At 31.7% G+C, this 14,544-nt stretch overlaps 1 protein-coding gene across 19 annotated transcripts in view; it reads right to left on the bottom strand.

The window, feature by feature from the left end:
* The window catches only part of LOC127700462 (F-actin-uncapping protein LRRC16A-like), a 73,535-nt gene that overhangs the window by 41,567 nt on the left and 17,424 nt on the right, over positions 1-14,544 (bottom strand). For 17 of the 19 annotated variants that reach the window (XM_052203932.1, XM_052203934.1, XM_052203942.1 and 14 more), the window contains 7 exons: positions 13,857-13,987; positions 11,645-11,813; positions 9,796-9,869; positions 7,251-7,326; positions 5,343-5,431; positions 1,861-1,979; positions 565-755 (listed from right to left, as the gene is read on the bottom strand). In XM_052203932.1, the coding sequence (XP_052059892.1) occupies positions 565-755; positions 1,861-1,979; positions 5,343-5,431; positions 7,251-7,326; positions 9,796-9,869; positions 11,645-11,813; positions 13,857-13,987 (849 nt within the window). The remainder of the gene's footprint in view (positions 1-564; positions 756-1,860; positions 1,980-5,342; positions 5,432-7,250; positions 7,327-9,795; positions 9,870-11,644; positions 11,814-13,856; positions 13,988-14,544) is intronic. The other 2 variants (XM_052203936.1, XM_052203940.1) reach the window with 1 other exon arrangement.

The raw sequence follows: 14,544 nt of genomic DNA, 5'->3' as shown, positions 1-14,544 counted from the left end.
AGATTGTGAGTTTTATATTTGAAAATTATCATCTTATTTCTATCTTGATGTTTTAGCCCTCTAAGAACAGTACTAGTCTTCATTTTTCTAAGTATAAATACTAGAAACATGAGGTTAAAAACAAAATATCCTCTACAATTTTTTTTCTATTTGCTAAAAAATATATTCAAAATTTTGATGAGTTCTTTCATTAATACTTTCAAGGAACTCAAGGATGATGCTTTAAAATCACTGTTACGGGTAGTTGTTTCATAAAAGAATATAACCAAGAAAAATAATTTTTATGAATAGCTTCCCTTTTTAAATATTAATTTCCTGAATACCTTTTATGTTTGAACAGTCGTTAGTGTTTTACCCATCCATGTAAAGAAAGTTTGAAGGTAGTTGTTGCTCAATCTTTAGTCTTACACTCAAACCAGTTTTGGAGTTTGTATTCCCTTATCTTTAGTTTCTGTTTAGTGGACAGTTGTTTTATGTTGTTTTTATTTAGGTTAATGTATTGTATCTTTTCCTTAGACGTAAGATCTTTGTGCGCTTCCCCTTTTTTCTACTACATTACTATACCTGTAAATCTTCCCCTTTAGTTGAGTTATCTGAGATATTTAGTACTTGAAGTCCACCAAAGATTGCGTCATGTTGTGTCATTAACTCAAATATTTTATTTAATCCTTTCCCTGTTAACTTTGTATTACTGATGTTCAGATGACTCAGTCCTCTCGACAGATTACTCAGGGATCCAAGAAATGATATCATGGCTGGAAACACAAGCAATAAAACTTTCATATGTAGTTCACACTAATGTATGTGTAGTAAGTGAGTATGTGTTAATTAATCAATCAATGTGTTGTTATAATTAACATTTTTATATGTTTCACCATGCCCAGCATGCATGATCACATTTCTATGTTCAGTGAACCATGATTTCTAGGTCTAAACCTTAATTTGGCATACATTTAATAATAAACATGCATAATTCTCAAGTTGATGTGACCACAAGTGAATGGTAAACTGACTTAATCCAAAACGTTAACCTGATACAGGACAGACCAAACAGACTAACAGACAGATGAACACTTCAACAAACCAACTATCCTAAGTGGGGCATAATAATTCTGGATTCACAGTATTTACATTTATCAATCTTTACCACTTTGAACAAGAGAACCAGTGCTGTAGTTCTAATTTATCCACAACAATGTCTTTATTTGAAGTGCTTTTCTAGAACAATCAGATGAAACCATCAGAAATGTAGAAAGCAAAAGTTTGCAAGCCAATGATGTATAATAATATGGGACCAATTTAAAGATAACACCTAAGAGATCATCTAAAGCTGTCTTGCTCAAAACTTTGCCTAGCTGAAACCTCTTGAGATGAAATATTCAATACCACATCATTAAATATAGTAAACTTACTGAAACATTTTTATTTTATATCAAATAGCTTAATCAACACAAAAAAAAGCAGGTATCTAGATGCGTATGTGAATTGTTAATCCTTAATAATTTAATTTTGGATGTAACACGTCTTCTGATTGGCTGAAAGATTTTTGTTTATCAGCTCATAGACATAATTTTGTCATGTGACCGTGACGTCATCAATGTTTTTTTTCATAATTTACTCCTTAAAAATGGAATTTAGAATTAAATTATAAGGAATGACTGTAATATTTTTTCTGTCTATTCGGAATAACCTAATACATGTGGTGTACACTTTTAAACAACCTGCTACCCGGGTTATTCAGTGTGCACCACATTTTTGATGTTATTCTTCATAGACAGAAAAAATATTACAGTCATTCCTTAAATAATCTTAATATGTAAATGAAGTAGATTTGTTTTGTTACAATAAATGAATAATTACCTCTATCATCCAGTAGGTTTTTGGACAGATCTATCCTGGTCAGTTGACTTCCTGTGTTAGATAAGATGGCTGTTCCTAACTTGACAACGAATTCTCTGAAATATTGTACAAGCAGTGTACTGGAAAGCAGTACAATAAAAGTCAAATTAGTAATGAAGATGATAAGCATGTTAAGCATGTTAATCATGTTAATCATGTTAAGCATGTTAATAAATGCACAATGAAATAGCTCCTTCAAGAAACCTGTACCACTTGTAGAAAAAGTTTAAATGCATTTGAGCAAAAAGTTTTTAAATCTTTCCCTTCATTGATTCAGAATTTAATCTGGGGAAAAGTTCAAAAGGTCAAGTCAGACAATTTCAAAGAATTTTTTTTATATGTAACAAACACTAACTTAAGTGATCATTTTTTGAATTGAAATACAATTTTTATTGTAAGTAATCTGAATAAATTCCAAAGCAACTGCAATAGTTTTAAACCATTTTACTACAAGATGGGAAAATGATTAACTAAGACAGATAATAAATCATTCTGTAACAATCAATTATTTGATTAGGACTAAGCTATGAATAAAATTAAAAAACAATCAGAATAAACCAGCACAGTGTCCTTGAAGCTATGATGAGTTATAAAAAATGCTATAGCAATGAAATGCAATCTTCTTTTATGAATTGTCCTTGCATTAATATGATAATGCAATATTAAAATGATATGAAGCAAAGGGTGTTACTAATGCTAAGCTCTAAGCAGGTTATCAGCTCATAGCTTTGCTGAAACTTAATTTGATACATTCAAAAAATTAGTAAGGGTTCAGCGGAACCCAGTGTCTTGCCTACTTTTGCTGTTGTCTATGTTTTCAGTGTGATAGGGGAATGCACATAATAGATTTACAGTTAATAAAATAAAACGTTTGAAATGTATGAAAAAAGTTATGCTTGTAAAAAATTAATACAGTATGCAATCAAATCTATAGATTTATAAAAGAGTTGAAACATAAATTTATTGAATGGTGAAAAAATTATTACAAATTTTCCTCTAGATACTATCTTTTGATTGTAAGAAGCTTCTGTCCAAGTTTGGTAAAAATCCAGAATGGTTTATGAATCTAATAAATGTTTTAAAAACTTTAACTGCAGACTGTATGTAATGTTAACTGGAAGAAAAACTAAGACCATTTATAAGTAGTATACGGAAAAACAGGAAATAATTTTTTACAAAATTTCCTTCTAGATACTAGCTTTTGATCATAAACAAGCTTCTGTCCAAGTTTGGTACAAATCCAGGATAGTTTAAGAAAGTTATTAAAATTTTTAAAACTTTAACCACAGAGTGAATGTAATTTTAACTTGCAGAAAAACATAGCCCATTTATAAGTAATATATGGATAAACAGGATTTTTTTTTTTACAAAATTTACTTCTGGATACTATTTTATGATCATAAACAAGCTTCTGTCCAAGTTTGGTAGAAATCCAGGATAGTTTAAGAAAGTTATTAAAATTTCAAAAACTTTAACCACAGTGTGAATATTTGTGGACGCCGCCTCTGACTATGATGGAATGTAGGATCGCTATGTCTCGCTCGACAAAAATCATAAGTGTGTTTGAGAAAAAAATGGGTTAATTAATTGCAGAAGATTTGTGCTATCAGGCCCAAGACCTCAATTAATGACCCCTATCTTGGTTGTCCACAAATATAGTTCCCTTTAATAACCGAATACTGTATTTTTTCTTAATTTTTCTTCTTTCACTTTCTCATTTATTTCTAAGCTTTTATGGGGTGGAAATAAAGAAGAGAGTTGATATAATACTTTTGGATGTTTTATTTAAATATTCAGTGGATGTGAAGAGTGATTGGGTCAGGTGGAAAATAGGTAATATTTACAGTTTTCTGAACATCTCTTGACTTGTCCATACCAGTAGGGATGTATTGGCTTAATTTGTCTACTGGGTAGACTGGTAAATTTTGGATATATATTGGGACTTGTACGGAACATTGTACATACCAAAGATTTTGCAGAAACCACTGGTGGGATTTTTTTAGTATGACAAAACATTATAAAGAACAAATAGGGGAAATTAATTGTGGTCTATGGCCATCAAAGTGGATAAAAATATGTATCTAGATGACAATTAAAATGGCAGATCTATTTCCTTTGTTTTCAGTACAGGAGTATAAACAAACAAGAATGTATGTCTGTATAACACCATGTCCCATTTGACCTATCATGTGTCCATGGTCAGTGAACCGTGAAATCAGAGTAACGATCATAATTTGGCATGAAAATATAAAAGTTTGCCTCATTATATATATGAACATGTGTATTAAGTTTCAAGTTGATTTGACCACAACTTCATTGTAAACTACCTTAACTAAAAACTTTACCCTGACAATGTAATAATTTCACACTTTCACATATTTGTGTTTAGTGAACTATGAAATCGGGGTAAAAATCGTAAATTTGGTATATAATTTAAATAATTGACTTCAAAATGAACATGTGCATTAAGTTTCAAGTTGATGTGACCACAAGCTAATGATAAATTACCGTCACCAAAAACTGTAACCTGAAACGGGATGGACCAACAAAAGAAATGACGAAAGGGCGTAGAGACCAGAAAACATAATGCCTGCCTACTAACGTAAGCAGGGCATAAAAAAAATACCGTTGGACATGCAATAATGTATGAATTTGATACACCATAAAACATTACTTTTTTGCAAATGTTTACTGTACACTGTTTGGTACTGTTTCTGTTATATGGATTTTTGTTTACTACATGTAGTAATAATGCATATATATATATACAAGGCATATATTGTACAATCTAGCACAGTTTCTATACATATGCTTTTCTAAATCAGAATCAATATCAAACCTTGAATTCACCATGATTTTTCTAAAATTTCATAAAATATAATTTGAAAACAAGTAATAAAATCTAAATAAAAAAAAAGAACAGAGAGTAAAATACAAAATTTGTATACAATTAGTTTTTAACACTAAGAAAGTAATATTTTACAAAACATTAAACCACAATTTAATTTTTTCTAAACAAATATTTGTTAAATCATTCATATTTTGTTCTCTTAATTAATTTTTTTTGCAATTAAATTCTTGGTAAAAAAATTAAATTTTTCCATTTTCAAAAATATCGAAAAGGGATGCTGATCAATATTAACTAAAGACATAGTTTTGTTAAATATTGTAAAAATTTGAATTTGTCCATCATCAAATATCGAAAAAGTAGGCTGGTAAATACTCTATAGAGACAGTTTTGTTTTGTAATGTGTTGAAAAATATATAGAAATTTATGAAATGCAAAGAAAATAAGCAGCAGAATGTATTGATGCAAAGCCCACACAAAACCTGATATAGATGCTTCCATTACAAGAATAACTTCAGTTTCTCTATATCTCTATTCTTATTATGGTCATATGGTGTATATAAAACAACTTTCATTTCTCTGCTTATAAACTTACACAGTGATTCCTGTATTACTCAGATTTATATCTTCTATTAAACAATTTTTGTGCATAACTTTTAGGACTTCGGCCTGAGTTTCACCAGTCTGAAAAGATGAACAAAAAATATTTCAATACCAAGTGATAACAATTTTCTCAATGTGAAACTAAAATTATAGATTCCATTTAATTTACTGTGGATTCATAATCTTTCGTTGGATACCAATTTAAATTTATTTCGTGGGTAAAGGTAAACACTGAATTAAGATGTTCATTAAAGTACAAATTTTCTGTAGGCTCGTATGCAGACTCCTTCCTCCTAAAACACCAAATCTAATATCCAAGAAAATTCAATTTTTCTTCAATCCCAAAAAATTGGTATCCACAAAAATAAATGAATTCACAGTTATTATAAGAAATGGTCTTTTTGAAATACTTTCTTTACTACTTGTGAAAAACATTACTATCATTGCACTATTCATTTATAACATTACCATGATATAGTAAAACAAATATCAACCAGTTTCCTACCTCTTAGCAGAATAAACACAGAGATATGTCTCACCTTTTTGTTATTTTGATAATGAAAATGTTGAAATTATCATTGTGCAAATATTCAAAATCAATGAACCATGACAGAAGGTGCATGGCTAAACAATCTCCATGGAAATGAGATGTGCCAATGCTAATACAACTGCATATCAAATACCATTGACTTTTCATAAGTCATTCCCTTTAAACAAACCTAAACACAATCATTAACTTGTAAACTATGTAAAAGTTTCAAAGTCAACGAACCATGATGAAGGGGTGGGGCTATATAATCTCCATTGAAATGAGACTTGCAAATGCCAATACATTCAAATACCAAATATCATTGACTTAACATTAGTGGTTCATCTTTAACTGATCTAATAACAAACTAATACATATAAACTAAGCAAAAGTTTAAAAGTCAATAGACCATGACTGAGGGGTAAGGACCCAATATTCTCCATGGAAATGAGATGAGCTAATATTTTCAAAACTGCATACAAATTATCAATGGCCTACTTCTAATGGTTCCCCTTAAACTGACCTAATCACAAACTAACACATGTAAACTGAGCAAAAGTTAATAAGTCAATAGACCATGACTGAGGGGGCGGGGCCCAATAATCTCCATGGAAATGAGATATGCCAATGCTGATACAACTGCATACCAAATATCATTGACCTACCACTAGTAGTTCCCCATAAACTGAACTAATCACAAACTAATACATGCAAACTAAGCAAAAGTTTCAAAGTCAATAGACCATAACTAAGGGGCCAGGGCCAAATAATCTCCATGGAAATGAGATGTGCCAATGATAATACAACTGCATACCAAATATCATTGACATACATCTAGTGGTTCATCAGAAACTATACCTAATCACAAACTAATACATTGTTGATGCTGCTGCCACTGCCACCGGAAACAGCATACCTATGTCTCGCTTTTTGACTCCGTCAAGGCGACACAAAATTCATTGTAGGTGACTATACGATATGGGTTTTGCTCATTGTTGAAGGTTATGCGGTGACCTATAATTTCTTAAATCCATGTCATTGAAACTCTTTTGGATAGTTATCTCACTGACAATCATACCACATCTAATTTTATATAGGTAGGTAAAATGGTTTTATTTTACAAAAATATTTAACTTAGACTGTATACATGATATAGGGAAATATTTTGGAGTTAATAGTGCTTAACCAAAAATCCCCATAAAATATGTTGAGTGTAGGCATACATATTTAGGGATGGTACAGAGGCAGGAAACAGAAATACATTTTCTTGGCCTAACTAGTGTAAGTAATCTTCTCAGATTGACAGAGGCCAATGATAGAGTGTAGACTCAAGTTAAGACTGGATAATATTCTATTAAAATGAACTGTTACCATTTTGACTCCACTGAGATCCAGACCGGTAAACCATGTATTATGTTCTATAGCCGACACAATGGGCTGTAAATCTCTGCAATATGTAAAAATATATATAATGTCAATTTTATTCATCATAGAAAAACAAAGGATATGCATGATGGAGGACTGTAAGTCCCCAAGGGTGTCATCAACTTAGTTGTCATTGCTTCAGTACTGACATGATTGTTAACAAACTTTTGTTAAATTCTCTGTTTGACCTTAGATGAATTTGTCTATTTTTTTGGGGGGTTACTTTTGGTAATACAGCTCTTTACTTGTTTAGGTCTTATATTTCCTTGGTTTTCAATTTTTTTGTTTGCACGTCCCTGCTGAAGGTAAATCCAAATAAATTGCTTCGCTGAACGCAGCTGGATACGACCGCAGATGTCCAACCCTGAAAAGTTGGGCAAAATGGACACAATATTCACGCTTGATACAGGTCTGAATTAGGATTGTAACTAAATTTTTGACACATAATAGGTTTCTGACACAGTATAACTGTAGTAAAAGAACTTCAAATTGGTTATATGGTTTGAATTTATATTAAATTTATTGCTTTTGTGCAATACACTATGCTGTTGCGAATTGCCCCCCCCCCCCCCCCCCCCCTAACAAAAAAAATTTATTTTACCCTGGTTTTTTGCTTTTGTGCAATACACTATGCTGTTGAATATTAACCTCCCAAAAAAAATATTTGAAGAAATTTTCTTTTAATTTCTGAAATCTGAAATGAGAAAAATTGTCCCCCCCCCCCCCCCCCCCCCCCGCCTCCAATTTTTTCACCTCCCCCCTTTCCCTTATTCCCCCAAAAAATTCTTTCCCTCAAGATATGGTCAGTATCTCAATTCAAATTTCTAATGCAGTTTGCAACCAAAATTACCCATTTAAATACATCATAAAAGTTTTAAAATATAAAATGACATACATAGTCATGGCTAAAATTAATATTAATTAATAGTAACTGCTAAAAATAAATTGACAGCTAATCACCTCAAGACAATCATTATTTCTTAATACATAATTTACAAGCAGTGTAAGGGAGGTAATCAAACAGTGTTCTTTAATTTGAATTGGATTACCTCCTTTACACTGCTTTTAAATTGTCTCAATTGTCCTTTAACCAGAAAAACCCTTGTTTTTCCCCTTTTTTTGCCCCTTATTACTATATGGTTTGAGCCATAACCCCCCCAAAGTCAATCCTAACCATCCCTTTGTTGTATGGAAGTTTGTGGTATAATTTCAGAGAGATTCATACACTTTAACACAAGTTATTGTCTTGAAACTACAAAAATGCTTATTTGGGCCCCTTTTTTGGCCCCTAATTCCTAAACAGTTGGGACCATAACCCCCAAAATCAATCCCAACCATCCTTTAGTGGTTATAAACCATGAGTTAAAATTTTATTGATTTCTATTTACTTATACTAAAGTTTTTATCCGGAAACCATCTGTCTTCGGACGACGACGACGACAATGTGATACCAATATACGACCAAAAGTATAAAAAAAAATTTAATTTTTGCGGTTGTATAAAAAAAAAAACTATTTTTGCGGTCGTATAAAAAGGACTCTGGACGCACAAAATCAATAAAATGTTATTTTCATTTGCAACACACAATTGTGACAGTAATCTTATTTTTATCACGTTCCTCTCTGTTCAGTCTTATATTCTATCTGTGACATCATTCACTAATACTATTTATTATGAGGAATGGACTTTAGCCAGCATTTTTTCAAAGGGCTATTCTTTAAGATTGATTTCAAAATTTTATTGGACTATTGCCCATATGCTTTCTCTCCACACACACTGATTGATGCAAGAGCCTTCTAAACTATAGTTTAATAATAGTGTCATAATTCTTAGAAAGTGTGAAATTTCAAGATTTTAAGTCTACCCTTGTTTGTGAAATTTCAAGATTTTAAGTCCATCCTTGATTGTGAAATTTGAAATTTCAAGATTTTATGTCCAACCTTGTTTGTGAAATTTTACTTTATATTCATGTTACTCTTTTTTGGACTCTTGGTCTTTAAAGATAAAATTTACCTGAGAGAATATTTTCAATATTATCTTATTGCAAAATTAGTGAGATTAATCCCTAAATCTCTCATTTTGTCTCAAATACTTGCATAATGGAATAAAATCAAATACAGTCAGACATACAAAGGATAAAATTGAGAATGGAAATGGGGAACATGTCAAAGAGACAACAACCCGACCAAAGAGCAGATAACAGCCGAAGGCCACCAACGGGTCTTCAACGCAGCGAGAAAATCCCACACCCGGAGGTGGTCCTCAGCTGGCCCCTAAATAAAATTGTGTACTAGTTCAGTGAAAATGGACGTCACTGTAAACTCCTAAACATATAAATGAACTAAAATTAAAAAATGATACAAGACTAACAAAGGCCAGAGGCTCCTGACTTGGCATTATACATGTTATAACCAATACTACTTTAATGTATTCTAATAATATCATTCTATAGTTTCATAATACAGCCAACTTCCTGTCTCTTTATACTCACTTCCCGGATAAGTGATCAAAGTCTTTTAATGTAAGAACTCGACAGTCTTGTGATAAATATATAGTGTCGACATCCTGAAATATACAATTATATAATGTTTACTAAAATATACAATTATATAAATTCACTGAAATTGGCATAATGTCTCTCTTCTTTTTATTATTTTTATTTCTTTTCAGAATTGATTGAAGAGAGTAGCTTGAATTTTTTTTAGATAAAGTATGAAGGTGAAGACTGCCAAAAATCACCTTTAAGATATAAAACAAATTGAAAATTAAAAAAATTAAGTATCCCATCTGATTTCCATTCTCCACTGCTGCATACTTATTAAAGATTTTTAGTTTAAAACTATTTATTCATTGCAGGTTATAAGATATTGGAACACTGGAAATGAGAATTAAATAAAATTTTCATTATAAATTTACCTTATATACAAAAAGAAGATGTGGTATGATTGCCAAGGAAAACTGACAATCCAAGTCAATTAAGATTGCCCCGTGTTATCTTTTATTATCCTTACAAGCTTTTATTTTTAGTTACATTCCTTTCTGACAAACTTTTAATGCATTCTATAAGCTACCGTAGAAAGGCTTGTATAGTTCGCACTGGTACATAGTCCGCACCCCCTTCTCCCCACGAAATTTTAGGTAAAAAAACTTTTTGTAACTGTTAGAAAAGGTCAAATGAAACTCCGGTAATTTCAAATCCTGTGCGGTCGTTTGCGGTATTTTCTTGGAAAAACCTGTTTTCCATCATCAAACAGAAACTGAAACTGCTTGTAAATGATTCTAGAACGCTTCATGATTGTTAAAATAAGTTTAATTCACTTAAAAAACAATTTAGAAACTTGTGTATGTTTAAACAGGAAGTTTAAAAAGCACGTGTAAAAGAAGAAATTAACCGATGAGAGTCGAAATCCGTACATAACAGATATCACTATAATACGACTTTGAAAGTAAAACAGTTCCATCCTTTTGTAAAACAGTCTTTAATATATCTATCACATTAATGTTTGAAGGGTCTTAAGCTAATACACACCATATTAGTCAGTATGAAACACCAAAACGGAACGAACAATAACCGATTACGTTTTGTAGTTCACAAATTCTAAGCTGGTTTATGGTTGTCTTTTTCACTATGTTTGTATCGTTTCAATCAAGCAGATACCAGTTTATTTCAACCAATGCATTGAAAAGAAACAAGAAATTTGTAATGAAAGGTTTAGTTTTTATATTTATCAGTATTAATTTGTTATTGAATAGAAATAACTTATTAATATGGATGAGTTAAAATTATTAGTTTGAAAAATGATAAGAGCGCCCTCTACAATATAAATAACAAAGATGGCGGAACGTAAACAAACCACCTCGCCCGCGAAATTGAAATTTTTCTCTTATTTCTTGCTTATTGTACTCTATAGTCCGCACCCCGTCTGGAAGGTCCAATTTTGGAGAATAAAACCGCGGACTATACAAGCCTTTCTTTGGTATTACTTTTTCTACAGGGAAAAAAACAAAGTATTTTGTGACTGATTTGTTTTTTAATCTAACAGCTAAATGTAGCATTTCCCAGATTCTTCTGAATTTTAGTGCCTTCTGTACATTACAAAACAATCAGTTTTGTAAAAATCGCCAGAAAAATTAAGTAAATTCAAATATTACAACAAAAGAAAAACAGAAGAAAAAAAAAGTGCCTAACAAATTCAGTCTTATAAAATATATTGATTTTGAAGAAGTTATAACATGCATGTATAATGAGTTCAAATATTCCACGATTCTTACAGTGTTTTTCAACTTATCCGTAATACCCTCCTCACACTATGTATTGTAATAATTAACGGATCACATACCCAAGCAACTTCTTCTCTATATGGAAGGTTGAAATAATCGCACATACAGGCATACATCATAGCAAAGTTGCCACATGGACCATGTTCCTTTTGTTCTATTGTTTTAATCATATCATTCATCATCTTTAACCTTTCTGGAGGGTGAACATCTATTTTCTTCATGATTCGTCTAGAAAAATTACACATTAGAAGTTAATGTAAAGAAATTAAACTATGGCAGTATCAATGGAGTAGAAATTTTTATGGAGTTTGAGTCATTTATGAAATTATGCAAGGTATGATAGGACTTAGGTGCAGGTAAACTGATCTATGTTTATGATCAACTGAATACTGTTAATTCAGAAAGTGAATTTGTAACTGCGAATCACTGTAATTGGTTAAAATTCGAGATCTAATTAATGCAACTGCAAAAATTTTGTAAAGAAAAATCACTACTGAATTTAAGATATAAGCTTTTATTATTGGGAACCTGATACTTTTGCATTACTGGCAATAATAAAAACATGGCAATAGTATGTGACAATTTATATGTAAAATTGTGTAAATCTTCCAATGAAGACTTGTGGTATTTTATAATTTTAGGAAACCTAAAAAATCACTCAGATCAGGGTGAACAGTTTTTTTTACAACTTCATGTCCTGCAGAAGAGTGTGTGCAAGTTTGGTAAATTCTATCAAGCTGTTTACAAAGAATTTTGTGTAAGAGATATGGCCCAAGACTCAAGACAATAAGTGATTCCTTTGTGTTACTACAGCTTAGCTGTATGGCAAAAGGCAACATAATTCTTGGAAAACTTACTATTCAGTAATCATGTGACTCAATCATTTAATAAATTGCTTCGCCGAGGGCAGCTGGATACGACCGCAGAGGTCCAACCCTGAACAGTTGGGGCAAAAATGGACACAATATTCGCGCTTGATACAGGTCTGAATTTGGATTGTAATTCAATATTTGACACATTATAGGTTTCCGACACAGAATAACTGTAGTCAAAGAACTTAGAACTGGTTATATGATTTGAATTTATTTTCAATTTTTTGCTTTTGTGCAATACACTATGCTGTTGCGAATTGACCCCCCCCCCCCCCCCCACCCTTTTTTAAAAAAAATAAAAAAATTTGAAGGATTTTCTTTTTGATTTCTGAAATCTTGAGGAGAAAAAATTGCCCCCCCCCCCCCCCCCCCCCCCCCCCCCTGCCCCTTTTTCCAAAAAAAAATTCTTTCCCTTAGTCATGGTCATAATTTCCATTCAAATTTCCAATGGATCTTGCAACCATAATAACCCATTTAAATACATCATAAAAGTCTTAAAATAGAAAAAGACATACATAATCATAGCTAAAATTAATTTACCTTAATCAGCATTTTTAAAATTATTAAAATAGTAACTTCCGAAAAAGGATTGACAGCTTTATCACCTCAAGACAATACAAAAATTCTTTATACATAATTTAATAAAAAGTGTTTGAATTACCTTCCTTACACTGTAATTTGTACTTCCTAAACGGTTTGAGCCATAACCCCCCCTCCAAAGCCAATCCTAACCATCCCTTTGTGGTATGGAAACTTGTGGTATAATTTCAGAGAGATCCATACACTGTTCCACAAGTTATTGTCTGGAAACTAGAAAAATGCTTATTTGGGCCCTTTTTGGCCCCTAATTTCTAAACTGTTGGACCATAACCCCCAAAATCAATCCCAACCTTCCTTTAGTGGTTATAAACCTTGTTTAAATTTCATAGATTTCTATTTACTAATACTAAAGTTACTGTCCGGAAACCAAATGTCTTCGGACGATGACGACGTGATAACAATATACGACCGTAAATTTTTTTGCGGTTGTATAAAAATGATGGGAAAATTGTTAGCTTAACATTATAAAATACATATACATTGAAGTCTTGAAATGAATCGTATACCATGTGACCTACTCCACAGGAAAGATTCATTTCTTAAATATAAATGACTTAATGGCCACTCTTAAAAAGTTGTTTGTTTGTTTGTTTGATGTTGTCTACCTATGCCTTGTAGGACTGGGTATGTAGGAACCACGTAAGAGCAGGAATAAATCTTTAAAGAAAAAATTTGAAACGATTTGTGTCAAAACTTGTTTTGGGTAGGCTGCTTTTTAAGTGGGTAGGTAGGCAACATCTAACAATTCAAATTTTATTTTTGGCCTTATAAGAAATAATAAAAATTTGGTGTGACTTACTCTATAGGGAATGATGGGAAGATTTGTTTGATGGAGGTACCAACATGGGTTATCATGTGATTGATTTCATCGGTTTCTGTTTCCAAGGTCACAAAGGAGTAACTTTTTCCTTCATTTGTTGTTATCACAAGCTGAAACAGAAAAAACAAAAAAAACATTTAAGAAAGACATAGGCAAACATACAAATTTCTACCGGTTAATTTCTTCTTTTACACGTGCTTTTTAAACTTCCTGTTTAAACATACACAAGTTTCTAAATTGTTTTTTAAGTGAATTAAACTTATTTTAACAATCATGAAGCGTTCTAGAATCATTTACAAGCAGTTTCAGCTTCAGTTTGATGATGGAAAACAGGTTTTTCCAAAAAAATACCGCACACGACCGCACAGGATTTGAAATTACCGGAGTTTCATCAGACATTTTCTAACAGTTACAAAAAGTTTTTTTACCTAAAATTTCGTGGGGAGAAGGGGGTGCGGACTTTGTACCAGTGCGAACTATACAAGCCTTTCTACGGTATATATTATAGTCATATAAACTGGAAGGAAAATATCATCCAAAACTATGCATATTATATTCTTATTTTATAAAGAGCCGCTTAAAAAGATGTGGTTTGAAACCAAAATTATGCAGGTTAAACTCCAGTAAATATCATCTAAAGTAGTTTGATGTTTTCACCTGAGCAGTA

This window comes from Mytilus californianus, unplaced genomic scaffold (assembly GCF_021869535.1).
Source record: "Mytilus californianus isolate M0D057914Y unplaced genomic scaffold, xbMytCali1.0.p SCAF_5, whole genome shotgun sequence".
Taxonomy (NCBI): Eukaryota; Metazoa; Mollusca; class Bivalvia; order Mytilida; family Mytilidae; genus Mytilus; species Mytilus californianus.
The sequence above is the reverse complement of the archived record's forward strand: the minus strand, read 5'-3'. Positions and strand labels throughout refer to the sequence as shown.